The sequence below is a fragment of the Dromiciops gliroides genome, chromosome 6 (assembly GCF_019393635.1).
Source record: "Dromiciops gliroides isolate mDroGli1 chromosome 6, mDroGli1.pri, whole genome shotgun sequence".
NCBI lineage: Eukaryota > Metazoa > Chordata > Mammalia > Microbiotheria > Microbiotheriidae > Dromiciops > Dromiciops gliroides.
In genome coordinates this window covers 77,312,320-77,332,378 of record NC_057866.1, presented here as the reverse complement: position 1 = coordinate 77,332,378, position 20,059 = coordinate 77,312,320, and the positions used below count along the sequence as shown (strand labels likewise).

The following is a 20,059-nucleotide window of genomic DNA, read 5'->3' as shown; positions in this document are numbered from 1 at the left end:
GCATGACCTCAGGCAAGGCACATTTAAAAGAAAAAAACCTTCCCTGGGCCTCAGTTTCCCCATATGTAATATGAGGAGTTTGGATGACATAGCCTCTGAAGTTGTCTTAAGTTTTAAATTCATAATCTTATGACCTTAAGTGACACAAATAAAGAAAATGAACAAAGAGAAGCAGTTACATCACGACCACAAGGGAATGGATATCTAAGGAGCTAGAGATCCAATGAACTGAATTAAACAATCTTAGTCCTAGAGAACTGGGAATAAAACACACCTTCCTCCTCTGAGCAGTGAAGAGGGGACTATGGATATGGAATAAGGCATACCTTATGCCCTGAAGGACCAAGTGCTAGTTTTGCTCCATAGATATAAGGTAGTTCAAGATAATGTTGTTAACCTTAAAGAGTTCTATATAAAGGTCAGATATCATATTATGATTGTTATTATTTTTAATACATTTTTAATTTCATTAAATATTTCCCAATTATATATAAGAAAATTTTTTACATTCATTTTTAAAATTTTGGGTTTCAAATTCTTTCCCTCCTGCCTCTTCCCCACCCCTTGAGACAGCAAGCAATATGATATCAATTATATAATTGATGTAAAATCATGCAAAAGGTATTTCATATTAGCCATGTTGCAAAAGGAAACACAAAAGTAAAAGAAAGGTGGTTGTTGTTTTTTTAAGTATGTTTCTTTAGTTCTTTCTTTCTTTTTGGTGAGGCAATTGGGGTTAAGTGACTTGCCCAGGGTCACACAGCTAGTAAGTTGTCAAGTGGCTAAGGCTGCATCTGAACTCAGGTCCTCCTGAATCCAGGGTTGGTGCTCTATCTACTGAGTCACCTAGCTGCCCCTAAGTATGTTTGAATCTGTTCTCAGAGCTCATCCGTTCTCTCTCTGGAGGTGGATAGCATTTTTCATCATGAGTCCTTTGGAATTGTCTTGGATCATTATCTTGATCAGAGTCGTTAAGTCTTTCACAGCCGATCATTACCATTGATCATGCTATTTTTAATGATGGCTATAGCAGGCCTAGGATCACTAGGAATTTTAGAGTTTTTAGGAAATTTTTTCTTACCTCTTAATTTTCAGACCTCTTATCTACTATCTGTTAGATAGTAGATATTCTATAAGTATATATTAATATATATTATAATCTATTCAACTACTGACAAGATTTCTTTCAGAAGAATTGGTTTATGGGGGGAATAATGTAATGTGACTCAGTCTTTCTCACTGAAAAAATGAAACGTGTCCAGGGGAGAGATAGTTCAATTACTCAGCATCCATCCTCTCACCTAGAGATCACTGGTAAATCCCAGGTAGATCATTGCTGGGGTTGGGGAGGGGGGATGGGAAGAATGTTGTGTCTGAGGAAATACTAGAAATTTGCCGGGTAAAGCTATAATTGCTAAAAGGCTAATACTCCCTGCAGTTAGTAAAGATCAATTGTGAGAGCAGGAGTGAGTGAAGTGAGGGAGCACTGAAGATGGCAGTAGCACTGTGTTGAAGACAAGCTCAAGATGGAATAAGCGAGAGAGAAAGGAGTAGGGAAGGATGCAAACAATCTTCCCATCTCTGACCAGTTGGAATCAGCCACAACCCTGTCTGGAGTCATTCAAAGCCCCTCCCCCTATCCCTTGACGACCACTGCCATAGAAATGAATGCTTGTTATGGTCTTCTCGCCCTCTGCAGTCTATGATGGTGCTGATGCCACCGTCCGCCATTGGTAACAAAAGTATGGGGTGATGAGAAAGCGGCTAAAGGCTCTTCCCTCCGTTTAGCAACATAAAGTAGGAAGTGACAAGGGACCTTGGGTTCCACCAAATATTTAAACTACCTTAGCTCCAGATGCCCCCTTATCAGGGGTAGTTAGCAATCACAAGGAAGAGCCCTAGGGCTCACATCCCCTCCACTGAGTCCAAGCAGACTGGAACAACAGATAACAACCTGGAATTGAAGTATGAGCCAGTCTATCTCTGCCTCCATACATCCCCTTAATTTCTTTCATCTTCCCAGCAACGAAAAGTTAAAAGCAGTTTCCTCATTTAATTCAATTTAACAAACATTTATGAAGCGCCTGCGGGATTCTGCTGTTCCCTCTAAGGAGGGAAGAGACACAGAAACAAGTAACCGAATTAATGAAAAACTGAATCATCTTAAGCCTTATTCAACTCCCATAAGGTAACAGCCCATATTAGGAGGAAGTGGGGAGCGCAGAAGGAACAATGGAAGGAACAATAGAAGGCTCAAATCCCGATTTGACCATCAACTGAAAATATGACCTTGGACAAGTTATGACTTATGTGCTAGGTGATGCAGTGGATAAAGTACCGGCCCTGGATTCAGGAGGACCTGAATTCAAATCTGGCCTCAGACAGCTGACACTTACTAGCTGTGTGACCTTGGGCAAGTCACTTAATCCCCATTGCCCTGCAAAAAAAAAAAAAAAAAAAAAGACTCTGGCTGAAGCCCCAGCCTGACCAAGTACTGTGTGTCCATGGGCAACTGGTTTAACTCCTCCAAAGTACTAGGCTTCAGTTACCTTATCCGTAGAGTAACTTTGAAAACCATAAAATGCTTTATACAGTGAGTTTTTATTCTTACAGCAAACGTATTTGCTAAGGACTCTGAGCATGGCAATGACCAATGGTAACTTCACAAGACTGATGGGAAAGCAGCCTCCTGCCTCTTGGCAGCAATGGTAAACTTTTTGGTGAAAAAAAGGCTCCAGATTTTGAGATATTATCAATGTGCTGATTTGTTTTTGTTTATTTACTATAAAGGAACAGTGTACTTGGGAGTTAGGGAGGGGAGAATGGGAAGGATGGAAAAAGTGAAGAAGGGAGGGATGAAGAAAGGAAAAAAGGAAGGAAGGGAGGGGGAAAGGAAAGGAAAGGAAAGGAAAGGAAAGGAAAGGAAAGGAAAGGAAAGGAAAGGAAAGGAAAGGAAAGGAAAGGAAAGGAAAGGAAAGGAAAGGAAAGGAAAGGAAAGGAAAGGAAAGGAAAGGAAAGGAAAGGAAAGGAAAGGAAAGGAAAGGAAAGGAAAGGAAAGGAAAGGAAAGGAAAGGAAAGGAAAGGAAAGGAAAGGAAAGGAAAGGAAGATTTATTAAAGGCATACTATGTGCCAAGATATATGGAGTGTTGGGGATAAAAAACACAGTCTGCCCCTGTTACTTTCTAATAGGGAAGACAACATATATAGAAGAGTAAAGGCAATAGAGAGTTATTTTGGTCTGAGAAAGAAATAATGATGTTTAAAAAGAACATTTAAAAAAAACTAGACAAAGAGAGATTGTAATTATGACGAAAGGTGTCTGCAAAACAGAGCCAGCTGAGTATCGAGCCCACTTTGCAAAATCATTAGTATGATTCATCCACCCCCAGGTGGGAGTCTGTTTCTTGATAATTACCTGGATTAAGCACTGATGTTTGGGGAACAACAGACCCAGGCCCAGGAGGAATTAATATCCTGGGCACAACACAATGATAGTGGCTTTCAAAACACACACCCACATGTTGTAGGGAGCAGGGGACAAGAACAGCTTTTCCAGGTCTTAGTCAATATGGGTGCTGTCTGCCCTCCTGAGACTGTGCCCAGTTTATGCTGCTGCATGTGTGTGCTGACTGATGGGGAGGGAAGAGAGATCACAAACCTTGCTTGCAACTCCCCATGTCATATCATGCAGAAGTAGATGTGACCAAATCAACAAGTCTTTGTGAAAAGAAATAGACATTTAGATAGTAAAAGGGCCTGATGGATGCCTGCTGACCTAGAGAATACCTCCTCGTCTGGTAGGCTCTACAGCAGAGATGTCAAACACTCGGGCCCCCTTCCTGAGAGCAGCCTGAATCAGATTAAAATCTAACTCGGAGATACTTAACAAAATAAAGATACAACAGGACACAGATAATGTTAATACATGGTTTTCTAAGTCAGCATGTGGCCCACAGGAAATCTTATGTATGGTTTAGTGGCCCCCATTTTCATTCAAGTTGGACACCGCCAGGTTACTCAGAACAGGCACATAATACACGTTTGTTGAATGGATTGGAATCACTGAATCAAAGGTCATCTGCTTGCCAAGGAAAGGAAGCACTGGCCTCTCAGTCAGCAGCAGGAGGTTTTTTTTCCTATAACCTCCAAAGAACTCTATACCTCCTTATTCCCCTAGCATCCTCTGGGCTGCACCTTAGTTACGATAGTGGTCCTGCAGGCACAGAAATCTATGAGCACCTCCCACCCAAACATGGGCTCCCAGGGACGGGGGGGGGGGGGGGGGGGGGGGAGAAGGAGCCGGGCTTGAGTTATCTTTGTCTCTCTCCCAGTGCCTAGCACATGGAAGCACGATTTGTTGAACAAATGGAGGAATGAATCATGCAGAAAGAAAAAGGCTTACATTTAGCTTTGGCACTGCCTCCTGCCCATCCTCCAGCCACACAAAGGATTGCATCCACTTTCTTATTGCCCAAAAGCTTCCCGACATCAGCAGTCACCTTCAACAGAGAAAACAAAGTTTACAGGGATTTTTAATTTGGGGGGTTTTGAAAGATTTTTATTTTTAATTTATGGAATAAAACAAACATTTCCATAACATAGTATAATAAAAAAGATTGCACATGAAACTGCAAATCTGCTACACTATTCCTTTCAAATATACAACAAAATTATCATGTAAATTTCTTTTTTTTTCCTTCCCTCCCCTTCCCCCCAGCCTGAGTAGGCTTCTACTGGTCCAAGCTCCTGGGCCCCTTTTTTTTTTTCATTTTTTTTTTTGTTTGTTTGGTTGGGGTTTTTTTGGTGAGGCAAATGGGGTTAAGTGACTTGCCCAGAGTCACACAGCTAGTAAGTGTTAAGTGTCTGAGGCCAAATTTGAACTCAGGTATTCCTGAATCCAGGGCCGGTGCTTTATCCACTGCGCCATCTAGCTGCTCCCACCTGGGCCCCTTTTAATCTATTTTAATCAATTTCTAATGATCAAACAGACTATAAACTGAGATACCCTATAACCATAAACTGAATATCTTTATGATGAAACTGTGGATCTCGGAGAACTAATAAATTAATAGCAGCCACAAACTACAAACGTTCCAGAAAGTCAGAGAATCAAGCAGTCAACAAGCATGATTTACTCTGTCTGCCTCAGTTTCCTCATCTATCAAATGGAGATAACAACAGCATCCACCTCTAGGGGTTGTTGTGAGGATAAAATGAGATGATATTTGTAAAGAACTTTGCAAATCTGTAAAAATTTGTAAAGCGCGACATAAATGTTAGCTGCTATAAATATAACTATATTAGAGTTGAAAAAAGACCTGAGAAATTGACTAGTGTGTCCTTTTCATTCTACAAATGAGGTGGCAGCTAGGTGGCACAGTAGATAAAGCACTGGCCTTGGATTCAGGAGGACCTGAGTTCAAATCCAGCCTCAGACACTTGACAATAGCTGTGTGAACCTGGGCAAGTCACTTAACCCCCATTGCCCCACAAAAAAACAAAACAAAACAAAACAAAACAAAACAAAAATCATTCTACAAATGAGGAACCAAAAGCCTAAAAAGGGTGAAAGATGGATCCAAGGACACAAGCTGGTAGGGAGTGGCAAGGCTGGGATTGGAACCCAGGTTGTTGGAATCCAAACCCAGTGCTCTTTCCACACACTCTTGATCTTGAAGACATATTTGAGGCATTCTACTTTTTCATTATGATCCCAGAACAAAATGCCCACTGTTGTTCAGGATGTCTCAGAATACGTCTTCCAATTGCCACCATGAGCATCTTCTCAAATCAAGATGGCGTTTCCCCATCCTGTGCTTAAGTTCATTACCTCTTCTCCTGCCAACCCCTTGGCCTAAATTACTCCTCTGAAGATAAGACACTAGAGGCTCATTTACAACTTCTCACTTTTTTTTTTTAACCCATTCCATAACTTGGAAGAGAGACCCATTTCCCTTGGCTCCCACTCACCCATTTTATCATCTTCTACTTTAGACACAGCTCCCATGTCCCACTATACTCACTGTTAAGCTGAGTGTCTCTACCCTAGCTATGGAGAACCATTCTTTTGTCCCTGGGTATTTGTGTACATTATGCTTATGACGGCACAGAACCAGCTGCTAAGCACTGGGCCCTGTATATTTCAGAAAATACACACAGAGTAGCAGCACTCCACTAAAATCCCTTCAAAGGATTGTTATTTTCTGTCACCTGGGATCAGAAGCTTTCTGCTTCATTGTCTGCTAATTGCTATCTATTAGGTGTATTTCCCTCCTCAGATGGACAATTTTATACCTATTCGGACTGAAATTTCTCTGTGAGGCATAGAGAAAAATAAAATAAAATCTAAATTTCTGTTTACCTGATTCTCTTTAACATTGCAAGAGGTGGGGGGGGGGGGGTTGAGGGTGGGAAGAGAAGGGCTCTTATTCCTTTCTCCATTTCCTTTTCTATTCATACATTTCTCTAATGAGGAATGACAGTTTTTATTATAATATCTAAAGTTGTAGTTCAGTGAGGATGTTTCACTCATTTCCTACAACACATCTCGTCTCTACCTGCTAAATCCTACACATCCTGGAGCCCACTCTTTCCTTAGCCTACCCCAGTAATTTCTCCCTCTTCTGAAGCCTCAGGACACTTTGTACATTTTTATTATCTGCTGATTCTACTATACTTTGTAGCACTCAGTTCAGAGGCAGTAGACCTCAGTACAGGCTCTGCCACATACTAGCCTTCAAACCCAGGACGAGTCATACCTTAGTTTTCTCATCTGTAAAATGAGATTGATAATAAATAATAAAAAAAAAAATAATAAAATTGATAATTGATCATTTACCTGCCTATATTCACAGTGTTATTTTGAGTATCAAATCAGATAATATATTTAAAGCAGTGTTTTGTAAATCACTCTACAAATATCAGCTATTCTTAGTATGGTCATTACTAGATAAGTTAGTCATAAGCACAGGGCTTTCACATACTGTGGTGCCTAATAATTGCTGGATGAATTTGAATTTTGAATTTACAATATTCTACCCTTCCTGGAACATTTTTATAATCACCTGGTCAGCCTGCTCGGTGAAGGAGTCAGTCATTTTAACAACCACACTGGCGTTGGCTTCTTCATTTTCCACGACATCAATACTGGCGACCCACTAGTGTGAACAAGACAGCAAAAGATTTAATAAAGAGACAAGATTTTGTTATTCTTTATAAGACAATGTGGCATGTCAGGGACGTCCAAAAAGGCCCACTAGAAAGTGTGTTTTATAAAACATCCCAGGCTTTTCAATACTCTGTGATAGGGCCTCTCTCTTCCTTCTCCAAGGAAACCTAACCTCTTTAAGTATCCTTATTTCAAAGATGAGGAAATAAAGATTCAGAAAGTAGAGACTCTCACGAAATCACATGGTAAGTTAGCAGAGGCATTGCGTGGAATAGTAAAATATTATTACACTGGACCCAGAGTCAGAAGATTAGGCAAGTCACTTAACCTGTTTGCCTCAGTTTCCCCAAATGTAAAATGAGGGAAACAATAGCTCCTACCTCAAAGGGTTGTTGAGAGATCAAATGAGATACTAGTTGTGAATTGTGGGTCATAGTGGAACCCACTTTGAGTTGAGGCAAGCATTTCTGAGAAATAAGTGGATAAGAGATTTTTAAATGTGCATTTTCACTATTTCCTAGCTTATTTTTAGTTTCTCCTTCCTTTCTGTGTCTCTTACCCCCACCCTGGCACAAGGAGGCTGGTGGGGAAGCTGAGCAGTTGAGTTTTTAGGTTGGTTTACAAAGTTGGTAGGATTTTGGGGTTTTTTTTAATTCTTGATGCTGGTGGAGGTTCAGTTTGGTTTTTGGGGTTTTTTTCCAAAGGGACAAGCTAAAAAGAAGAGCTTTTTTGCTTATTTAACTGACATTCCTGATAAGGTGTCTATGGTAATATAAAGGAAATGAAATTATAATTTCATTTTAATGTCTATATCTATAGAAAACTTTAATATGGTAGATGCTGATTTCTTATCTGATTTTTTGAAATATGATGCCTAGGCTCTGTTTTTTAATCTGGCTTTTTGGTAATCCAATAATTCTTAAAGTCTTAAATTCCCTCTCCTTGATTTATTTTTCAGGGTCACACAGCAAGTAAGTGTGTTTGAGGCCACATCTGAACTCAGATCTTCCTGATTACTGGAGGGAGAGGTGGGAAGTTCATAAACAGGAAAAGAACAAAGGTCCTGATTTTTTTTTAAAGATTTAAAAATTATTTTTTTTAAAAGAAGGGTCTCAAAACTATTGGCAGGGCAGAAGCAATAATGGTAGGATCATTGGTTTGAAGATAGAAAAGACCTCAAAGTCATCTCAATCGAGAATAAACCCTGGCAGGGCAGCTAGGTGGCACAGTGGATAAAGCACCAGCCCTGGAGTCAGGAGGACCTGAGTTCAAATTCAGCCTCAGACACTTAACACTTACTAGCTGTGTGACCCTGGGCAAGTCACTTAACCCCAATTGCCTCACTAAAAAACAAAAAGAGAATAAACCCTAACCCATAGAGATCAACTGACTCTTCCAAGGTCACATGTTCTTCTCCTAATTAACTTTTTACTCCTCTAACTCCACTATGAGAGCCAGCATGATACAGTGACAAGAGAGTCAGTCTCAGATCCAGGAAGATATGGGTTCAAGTCCAACCATGAACATATCCTGACTCTGTGACCTTGGGTAAGTGACTTAACTTCTCAGTGCTCTAGGTATGCTGTAGGGAATTTTTCATACCAATAAAACCAGAGGTCAAGTCCCTAACCTTGTGATATAGCACATATTTTTCTGGCTTCTGTCACAGACCCAGACAGAAAAATACCATCAATGGTAACCACTTCTTAAGTGGCCAATTAGCAAGGTCCTGTCAGAACACTCCAGGAACATTCAAGGTTCACTTGGAAAAGTTCAGGACAACAAAAATGTGGAATATGCTACATACTAGGGAGATAAAGGGAATCAAAGAAGGAATAGATTGTAAGCTCCTTGAGGGCTTTTTTGTATCCCTAGTGCTTAGCACAAGGCCCAGCACAAAGAAGACACTTAATGAATGTTTATTGATTAAATGACTGGATTTTATTTTGCTGGTTGTCTCTGCTAAATAAAATGATCTTTGGATTGTAAACAGAACAGAAATGATTAACAGGTAGTTGAAACCCAAGAGAAATAGGGAAATGGTAAGGGCACAAAGGGGATCTTGATGAGTGCAAATCACTGGGCCCAGAAGAACTGAATAGGGTCAGTCCCAGGGCGGTGAATGACCTGTTGGGATGTGATGGCAGAGTCACCATCGGTGATCTTTGAGAGTTCATGGGCTGGAGAAGAGTAAATGTGATCCTGATTTTCAAAAGAAAGAAGGAAGAGGGGCAGCTAGGTGGTGCAGTGGATAAAGCACCGGCCCTGGATTCAGGAGTTCCTGAGTTCAAATCTGGCCTCAGACACTTGACACTTATAGCTGTGTGACCCTGAGTAAGTCACTTAACCCCAATTGCCCCGCAAAAAAAATAAATTAAAAAAAAAAAAGAAAGAAGGAAGAGAGGGAGAGGGGGAGGGAGGAAGGGAGGGAGGGAGGGATTTGGGTTTTCCTGACAAAGGCACCAAAATGATTTGCCATTTTTCCTTCAGCTCATATTAAAGATGAGGAAACTGAGGCAAACAGTGTTAAATGAATAATCTACTTCAATTTTAGAAAGGCATTTAACAAAGTCTCTTAAAACAATTTATATAACAACATTGTAAAGACAAACAGCTTTGAGAGACTTAAGTTTCTCTTTTAGCATCAAGCCTGCTCCTCCTATATAACCTAACGCAATTGCCCCCATATAGGGGCTTTTCAAGACAGCAGGAAGGACATCTGGCTGAGAATCAAAGGCCTCCCTTCCAGTCCCTGTTTTGTCACTAACTTTTTCATATCAGGCAAATCATTTAATATTTACTGAACCTCAGTTCCCTCAAATGTCAAGGGAAAGAGAAAAGAAGTAACCCTGGATCATCTCTATTTGGTTTTTTTTGTTTGGTTGGATTTTTTTTGCAGGGCAATGGGGCTTAAGTGACCTGCCCAGGGTCACACCCTGGATCATCTCTAAAGTCTCTTCCAGATTTAAAATTTCATAAACTCTATCCAAAAAAAAATTTTTTTAAAGAATAAGAAATAATGGGAAAGGAACAACAATCAAATGATGGGCCAAACCTTGAAAAGTCAAATCCAGGAGGGAGGGATGACAAATCAGAACATTTGAGCTAGAAATTACTCAAAGTCCTGCAGTTGAATTCCCACATTTTAGAGATGGGCAACTAAGACCCAGAAAAATGTAGAGATTTAAAGTAACAGATGGTACCAGTGACAAAGCTGGTGTGAGAAAGAGGAAGTCCACCCATACAGTAAGGTAAAGATCATTTACATGGAGAGCATTTTCCCTATAAACTTATCATTGATTAGGCCCCTAGAGTCAAAGTCTTTCACACACATCTAAGGAGCAGTGTGACACATAATATAGATGGTGCTGGACCTAGTGTCAGGAGACCCAAGTTCAAATCCTAGCTCCAACACTTAGCTGTGGAATCATGGCCAGGAAAGGGCTCTGAGCCTCAGTTTCCTCAGCTGTAAAATGTGGTAGAGTAATACTTGCACTTCCTATTTCATGGAGATGCTCTGTGGAAATGCTTTACCAATCTTAAAGCTCTATAAAAATTTGTGGTTAAAGCTCTATAAAAATATGACTGTTCTCCAGACACTCCCCAGGCCTGGAGTCAAGGTGTTTGCCCTTCCCCTAACCCCAGAGACCAGATGAAACCTACCTGCCAATGCTCCTTTTACCTTTCCCCACTCCGGACACAGACTCCTTTCCCCTTCATCTGCACCCCTGCCACAAGGAACTCAAAACCTCTGTTCCCTTCAGATCCACTCTCCTCTTCCCACTCTTGTTCAGGATCCCTGCCCTGACCCTTTGCATTCAAAGGCCTTTCTATGCACCCAGCATTATTTCCCCCAATTAGAGGAATTTCTACTAGTATCCTCAAGTCCTTAACACAGTGCTTGGCACATACAGTAAATGCCTTAATAATTTTTTCCCTATTCATTTTCTATCTATCCCATATTCACTGAGCCCTTGTTGTCCAAGCCAAGTTTCCTTTAACCATGCCTGAGATGCTCAGTTCTTAAATGCGTCTTGGATCTCACTCAAGCCATCCTTCCCTGCTGGACCATCCCATTTGACTCTAAAGATGAAAAATAAATTTTACTAGTCAAACGAGCTATGAATGATCTCAATGGGATCAAAGATTCCTCTTTCAATGAGTAAACACGGTTCTTTTGACAAGTCTTCCTTAATCTGTTCATTTGCTGTCAAAGTCCCCAGAAAAAAAAAAAAAATCTTGTGACCAGCACTATAACTGAGCATGCTCAAAAGCTAGGATAGGTCCTGGTTGTAGGTATGGGGCAGGCTCTATCAGGCTGGCTGGAGGTCCCATATAAACAAGAACAGGCCTTGATACAAGGACACAAGGATACAAAAATGGAGGACCTTGATTCCTGCCTGTGATCCATTTTCTCCCTTCCCTCCCAGAAGTTCACTGTCACTGCCAGCCTTAGAGGGAGGGAGGGAGGGAGGAGGGAAGGAAGGAAGGAAGGAAGGAGAGAGGGAGGGAGGAAGGAAGGAAGGAAGGAAGGAAGGAAGGAAGGAAGGAAGGAAGGAAGGAAGGAGGGAGGGAGGGAGGGAGGGAGGGAGGGAGGGAGGGAGGGAGGGAGGGAGGGAGGAAGGAAGGAAGGAAGGAAGGAAGGAAGGAAGGAAGGAAGGAAGGAAGGAAGGAAGGAAGGAAGGAAGGAAGGAAGGAAGGAAGGAAGGAAGGAAGGAAGGAAGGAAGGAAGGAGAGAGGGAGGGAGGGAGGAAGGAAGGAAGGAAGGAAGGAAGGAAGGAAGGAAGGAAGGAAGGAAGGAAGGAAGGAAGGAAGGAAGGAAGGAAGGAAGGAAGGAAGGAAGGAAGGAAGGAAGGAAGGGAGGGAGGGAGGAAGGAAGGAAGGGAGGAAGGGAGGAAGGAGGGAGGAAGGAAGGAGGGAGGGAAGAAAGTGACCAGATAACAAGACAGTCATAAGGAGGAATTAAGGGACTATTAAAGTTTAGCTTGGCCAGCTAGATGTCAGGACGGGCACACCAAAGAAGTGAGGGGAGATAAAATTCTATAGCATGAAATTCAGTTAGGCGTGGCTACTACCTCAGCTAGGAGACAGAGATAACTCCAAAGGTCAGGACTATCATTGCAAAAGAAAAATCCCCCTGACTCTCAAGAACCTTTCCCCCACCCCACCCCACCCCCAAAAGGAACTTCCCAATGTCGGGTGGTCACCCCATCTATCCTCTATAAAACCTTTGGCCTTCCTTCTGTTCTCAGAAGAGAGTATCTCTAAGCATCTCCTCCCCTTGAGGCTGTCTCTGACGTCCCCCTGGGTCACTTTCTCTAGGACCCGGTAAAGAACCATTTTAATTCTAATTGGACTGTGTGTGAGAGCGTAACTCTTTACAGAGGAATACCTAAGGACCCCCACCACCTATTTCCCCCGTGACACCCACCCTCCTTTCCTTTTTCCTGGGGAAGAAGTTAATTCAGTCGGTGGGTGAATGGCGGGTAACCCGGTGGCCCTGGTGCCTTTCCCGGTGGCCCAGCTTCCCCTCCCTCCAACCCAGGAGACCTTGCCCCGGCAGCCAACAAGAGGACCCTCGCCTGGGCTGGGGGTACACGGGCCGATGCATCCGGGAGGTCCGGCCAGGTATATTTTAATACCCTGCTACCAGAAGTAGCTCTTTTTAAACCTCGGGGGCAAAATACCAGCCCCTCAAGTTCACCCACCCTTACAAGCGCAAGAAGGTAACAGGATGGGGAGGGGCGTGCACACAGGGGAGGAGATGCACGGCTTTCCAAGCATGCGCCGGGGAGGAGGTTGTCCGAGTATTCCGGGGTATCCCTGAAACGGGGACAAGCACACGAGCACAGGGGAAGGGCTCCGTGTGTTTTAGGGTACCCCGGAAGCGGGAGCATGCACGCAAGGAGTAGGGAGGGAACCCATGGGTGCTTTGGGGTACCCCAGAAGCGGGAGCATGCGCACGAACAGAGCCGTGCACGCATGCATAGGCGTGCGTGCGTGTGTGCACGGAAGTACACGAGAAGTGAGGCCGTACCCCCAAGCGGGGAACGCTACCCCTGGCTCGGGGGTTCAGGGGCTGCAAAGAGCCCACCACCACCCACCCCCAAACACAAGCGCGCCGCTTTGCCCCGCTAGGTACCCCCGCAGGCAAACCCCGCGCGGCGCATCGGCGGTCCCGTTACCCAGTCTTTGGCTCGGAAAGCCTGCACGCATTTGGTGCCCAGCGCCCCTCTGCCTCCGTACACCAGCACCATGCGCGCGTCCCCCGCCGCAGCTGCCATCATCCCAGGCCGCCAGCCCGCGTGGCTCCTCCTGCGGCCGAGCTCTGGGCCCCGCAGACCCCGCCTCCGCCCCAAGGACACGTGCTAAGCCAGCAAGAGAGACAAAGGCCCGTCCGGCTCCGCTCGGCGCTGCTCGCTCGGGGATCGCTGCTGCCGCCTAGGCTAGCTGACAGCGGAGGGTGCACGGGCTTGCACCCCCGCCAGGGAGCAGAACGGGGCAGCACGCGCTCTGCCTCCAAGAAGGAAGCACCCGGCGCCCGAGGGACCCACTGTCTAAGTGGGAGACACCGTGCAAACAACTAGGCACAAGTGGTACATGCAAGATAAAGTGGGGAGAATCCACAGCGGGGAGGCACTAGAATTAAGGAGGAGGCTAAAGGCTGGTGGGATTGGAGCTAAGGGCGGAGGGCAAGAGGGAGGAATCACAGGTTTGCGGGACAGCCAATGAAAATGCAGAGCCAGGAGTTGACATGACCTGCGTGAGCGAGGAGGCCAATGTCACTGGACCAAAGCCAGGGGAGTGTAAGGTGGAAGAAGAGGGGCGAACACCTATCTCTGTGAACACCAAGATTTTGCTTAGTTATTATTGTAACCAGGGGTAGAGACCATTCTCCTAAAGTTTCCTTCTTTCATACTTAGCAGCCGTGAGAACTGTATACAGAACTCAGTTCTAATAAAGCGTTCATTCAAGAACCATTGCACTCTGCCTTTATTAAGCAACTGCTGAATGCAAGTCCCTCTACCAGCCTCTGAGTTAAACTGCAAAATTTAACCTAGATAGGGCACGTCGCCTCCCGAAGCCAATCAGCTAGTAGGGCATGTGAGACAATCAGACTGGCCCTGGGCATAGGTAAATAAAACAAACCCTGCTTTAGAGTAACTTACAATCTAAGAGGAGGGAAGAGATGCGGCTACAGACTGGTTATGATACAACAGAGAATGTGACAAGGGAAATGGAGAAGTCCCTCAAGAGAAATCTGAAGGAGAGATTAACTTCACTTGAGCGGAGGAGGGGGGGAGGTGACTTGGGAGGTTTAATGGAGGAAGATGTGACATCAGATTTATAACAATAAGCATCATAAAATTAAACACCTGCTGTGTACGGAGCAGAGAGTGAGGTACTGAGGGAGACAGGAAATTTAGATAAGCTGCAGCCTGTCCCGGAACTTTGCTGTCTAGTAGGATCTAAGAGGAGAATAGGACACTAACACATGTAGCTATAATATATAACATGACGTCATAAGTGCATCAGAATTACAAAGCAAAGTGGTGTGTGTGGTGTAAGGGGCAAGGTTTCATGGAGGAAGTAACGTTTGAGTTGGGCTTATTTAAAGGATGAGTGGGAATGTTGTGGGAATGCAGTAGGACCCCAAGAAACCTAAAGATCCCAGCCCCCAAGGAATCCTTAAAATCTTCCTAAGGGAAAAGCACCTCAGGAATAAGGTGTGGCCGAGCATGACCCTAGTACACTGATAAATACTAAGGGCTGCAAAATGATAGGCAGGATATGGATGGATGCTGCATCTCCTACTGATACCCCAGTATTCAAAGATCCCCTCACAGTTATCTTGTCCTTCTCTCCTCTTTCTTTGTTTTGCAAAGATCCAAAAGATCAGGTCTTCCCTTTCTCCATTGGGACAATCACCATGATGATCTGTTCCCCCTCCAAATATTCTTCTCTCCTAAGAAATCTCTTTATTTTACAAGATTCACGATAAGCCTCCGATTCTTTGTGTGAGCTATCCCCCAAATCCAGGTCACAAATCACCCCCCAAAAAAAAAACAGGAAATCAACGGGGAAGAAGTTCAATGTCAGGATTTCTACTTTGTAAAAATTGATCTCAGAAAATCAGAAGAGAGTGCCAGGCATCATCTACTGGGATCTGGAGGGGGTGGGGAAGACTGAAAGCAGTGGTACCAACTATGTGACAACCAGGGGGAGCTTCAGGGGGCTCAGTCAGAAGCAACTACATCAGAGCCATCCAGGAGAGTTCCAATGATTGGTGTCATAACCATACACTGAAATATGCTGGGCCCTAGGAGAAGGGTTCCTTCCCTGGCAGTCATTGTTAGCTCTCCAGGTTCTGATCTATAAATGAACTTGTTCCATTTTTAAGCTTTCTGGGCTAGATGCAAGGGGAGTTGGTGACAGCAGACAGCGATATCAAACAGGAAGTTCACTGATGATCTAAGTGAGGACAATGACCTAGAGAAGCAAGAAGTCAACAGTAGTATACATGAGTTCATCTTCTAGAGTATTATGTTCAGTTACAGGTGCCATATTTTAGGAAGGACATTGATAAACCAGAGAGTATGCACAGATGAACAAGATAGTGAAGGATCCTAAGATCAAGCTATATGAGGATTGGTTGAAGGAAATGGAGATAGCCTGAAGAAGAGAAGAATTGGAGCAGCTAGGTGGCGCAGTGGATAGAGCACCAGCCCTGAATTCAGGAGGACCTGAGTTCAAATCTGACCTCAGACACGTGACACTTACTAGCTGTGTGACCCTGGGCAAGTCACTTAACCCCAATTGCCTCACCAAAAAAAAAGAGAGAGAGAGAGAGAGAAGAGAAGAATTAATGGGAAGGGACAGCTGTCTTTAAATATGTGAATGGCTGTCATACAAGAAAAGGATGGGACTTGTTCTTCTGGACCCCAGAAAACATAACTGATCCATTCTAGAGGCCAACCCATCAAATATTAAATGCCTTCTATGAGCCAGGCACTGGGGCAAAATGAAAATGGTATATCTGGTCTTCAAGGAGAGGAGAGAATAGAACACATAAATAGATAACTATGTATTTGATAAATTGAGGAGAGATTTAATATCTAATGGAATCAGGACCAGCTTCCTATAGGAAGCATATGAATTAAGCCTTGACAAAACCGGGAAATTCCAAGAGGTAGAAGTTATGATGGAGTGTATTCTAGGGACAGAGACTGCCCATGCAGACTCATGGAGGAAATGGAATTGGGAATTCAGAGAACAAGTAGGCTTCGGCTAGAATATAGAGGGAATGAAGATTAGTTCCAAATAAACTTGGAAAGGTAGTCTAGAGACAGATTGTGAAGGTTCTTAAGTGCCCCACTGAGGAGTTTGTATTTTACCTTAGAACTAATAGAGAGACCTGAAGCTTCTTGATCAAGAGAGTGATGTGGTCAGACCTGTGATTTAGTCAGATTAATCTGGCCCATGTGTGGAGCATGGATTAGAGCTAAGAGACCTTGGAAGGAGGGAAAGTAGTTAGGATAGGATTATGTTAATCCAGGTAAGAGGTCACAAGGCTCTGAAGTAGCAAGGTAACCATTTGAATGGAGATGGATATGAGATGTTGTTGTCTGACTCTTCCTTTCTAGGCAAAGGTGGTTTGCCATTTCCTTCTCCATCTTATTTTACAGATGAGGAAACTGAGGGGACTTATCCAGGGTCACACAGATAGTAAGTGTCTGAGGTTGGATTTGAACTCAGATCCTCCTGACTCCAGGGCCAGCACTTAATCCACTGTGGCACCTAGCTGCCCTATAAGAGATGTAGTCAAGGTATAATCAAGACTTGGCAACTGAATGGACATGTGAGAGGTAAAAGAGAATGAGGAGTTGAAGATGCCTCTGAGATTGGGAACCCAGGCTTATTAGGGGGAAATAATGAGTTCTATTTTAGATCTGTTGTGTGTGACATGTCTATAGGGCATCATGGTACAGGTATCTTAACAGATGTTTGCTAGCATGGGAATAGAGCTCTTGAAAAAGATTTCAGGTAGACAGGTAGATCTGGGAGTTATCTGCAGAGAGAGTTAGCCCCATGAGAACTGATAATATCAACAAAAAGGCAGGTATTGAGAGAAAAAAGAAGACAGGATAAATCCTTGGGGAACATCCATTGACAGGACTTGGATAATAATCTTGCAACAGCACCTGAGAAGAAATAGTCAGACAGGTAGAAGGAGAACCAAGATAAACCAATATCACAAACACCCAGAGAGATTTATCTAAAGAGAATATTCTGGAGGAGGGGTTGGTCAGTAGTGTCAAAGAGCAAGGACTGAGCAGAAGTCATTATGACATCCAATAGTAACCAGTGTTGGAGAGAAAAGTTCTGGTTGAGTGGTGAAGTCCAAAGCCAGAACTATTATAGGCATGTGCTTTTATATTTGCTCTGAGAGTCTCATGAACTTGAATCTTGTAGCTTTTGAAATACTGTGACTTGGCAGATTGTGCCCACCAACACTGTCATAAATCTTTGCAAACATTAATACACTGTATTCATTAAGCAAACAGAAGGAAAATGCACACTGATCATATTGGGGGATTTTTTTTATTCAAATACAAGTATACAAATAGAGATCGTTGCTCAGATGGATGGAAATTAGTTCAGAGCTTTGACAGATCCTAACTGTGACTTACATATTTACCAGTAAGGTAGAAAAAAAAAATATGTAAAAAGAAGGGAGGTGACTAGCATAAGGTTCCTAATGAAAGAAGCCATTTATGTATGTGGATGTCTGTGGACAAAAGTTGAAGTTGCAGTTTGCAAGGTAAAGTATTTTGGGAAAGATAGGACACAGCAGGAAAGCCTTTCCCAGGGTCCTGTTAGACCATCCTTGCCAGGTTGCCTTGAAGCATGTGGTTAGGTAGAAATAAAATGAGAAAGTCTCTAAGCCTCTGGATCTTTAGAAGGAAAAAGAAAGAGAAAACTCCTCCGGAAATAAAATAAACTCAGAGAATGTGAGCCCCTCCAACTTCACCTGCAAGAGAGTGAGAGTGTGTTCAAGTACCCTTTTATTTCCTCTCCAGGTCACACAAAAGCATCACAAAATTCCCCTTCCTAAAACAAGAAGGAGCAAAGAGAAAAAGATCCCAAGAGAGAAACCTGCCTGGAATATATGCACACAAGAAGAGAAATAATTGCTTTGAGGGACCACTTGTAGCTGGAGTTATTGGGAAGGGCTACTTAACTATTATTAGGAGTAAACAACACCTGAAAGCATCCCAACATATGTAATATATTAACAAACTATGTGATCCCAGGGGAAATGACTTAAATTCTTAGTACTAGAGTCACTGTAAGTCAGCGAATCATGAAACAGGCACCGATCTGTATTGACAGAGGAAATTTCTTGACTAGCAGTTTCCTATACTAAGGAAATCACAGATTCAGAACCAAAAACATATGGCTACATAATAAAATTCTCAATGGATAACCCTGATTCTATACTGTCTCTTCATTACCCACAACCTCCTCACCCCTCCAAATCTGGCTTCCGTTACAACATCTCTACAGAAATTAATCAGAGGGGTCACTACTGACTTCCCAATCACATCGCCTATCCCATAGTTATCACTTATTCTCACTCCGAGATTGATCCATCCTTTTTTTTCCTGATACATCCTTCTGTTGATCTGCTTCATACTATTTGTCCTGCCTAAGTCTTCGTTCATGGGGGGGTGGGAGGGGGTTGATAACCTGCATTATTGCAGAGCATTTGCAAAATACTGCAGAACAAAATACTTATAAACATGAAACAGAAATAACCAAAACTTAGTCCTGCCTTTCATCCCCTTTTATCACAGATACCCTTTTATCTGAACTCCATGTAATGATTCCTCACACATAAAACTGAATTGACAAGGAGAACAGAGGAGATAGAGAGACCTATGTGACATAATTCTCAATCAGACAATAGGGAATGGAAACTCTTGTTTTTCTCAAAGATCCTGGGTTTGGAGTGTGCCTGTAGACTAAGTAAAGATTGTCTGAATCTAAAATAAAGCTACAAGCTTTGGTAGGTATTCTATTATGTGTTATTCCTTCCCTTTGTTGATTCTCTGCCTAAAGATAAAAATATGTTCTTATGTGTAAAATATAGATATAAATTTAAGCATGTCTGTTTATTCCAGTAGAATATGCCATTAAAATATGGCCACAAAGGGCTCTGTAAATTATAGCTGATTCAGAGTGTTTGCTGATGAGAAAGGGGCTCAGGGCTCTTTTGTTTGCATAAAGCCACATTAACTACACACCTTGTAAAGTAGAAAGACCACTGGGGCCTCTGAGAGAGAGACAGAGAAAGAGAGTCAGAGATGAGGTAAGAAGATGGTTTGTATCTAAGAAACATAGATAGACTGGAATTTGCTCCCTCCCCAGGTTAGTGGGACACCTAGCCCAAGAAAGTGTTTGGCTTTCCCCATCCTGCCTCTTTTAGGAAATAGTATCAAATTAGTTCCTACTGGTGCCACCTAGTGGTTACATTTTTCTAGCCCTTCTGTGATTATGAAGGGCTTTAAAATACATTATCTCATTTAAGTCCTCCAGCTACACCATGAAATAGACAGAAATAATCCTTGCCATCTCCACCCTTGTGATACAACGGAAGGAACAAAGGCTTTGGAGTGTGTCAAAAAGTCAAAAAATTTGAATTAAAAATTCCATCTCTGGGGCAGCTAAATGGCGCAGTGGATAGAGCACTGGTCCTGGAGTCAGGAGGACCTGAGTTCAAATCTGAATTCAGACACTTGACACTTACTAGCTGTGTGACCCTGGGCAAGTCACTTAACCCCAGTTGCATCACCAAAAAAAAAAAAAAAACCCTCCATCTCTATAAC

General features: G+C 43.0%; 1 protein-coding gene across 1 annotated transcript in view; it reads right to left on the bottom strand.

Moving 5' to 3' along the window:
* QDPR (quinoid dihydropteridine reductase) overlaps positions 1-13,900 on the bottom strand; it is a 34,556-nt gene extending 20,656 nt beyond the window's left edge. The window contains exons 1-3 of the mRNA XM_043971544.1: positions 13,355-13,900; positions 7,066-7,158; positions 4,404-4,500 (exon numbers count right to left, since the gene is read on the bottom strand). Of these exons, the coding sequence (XP_043827479.1) occupies positions 4,404-4,500; positions 7,066-7,158; positions 13,355-13,456 (292 nt within the window). The 5' untranslated portion in view covers positions 13,457-13,900. The remainder of the gene's footprint in view (positions 1-4,403; positions 4,501-7,065; positions 7,159-13,354) is intronic.
* Between the last annotated feature and the right edge of the window lie 6,159 nt (positions 13,901-20,059).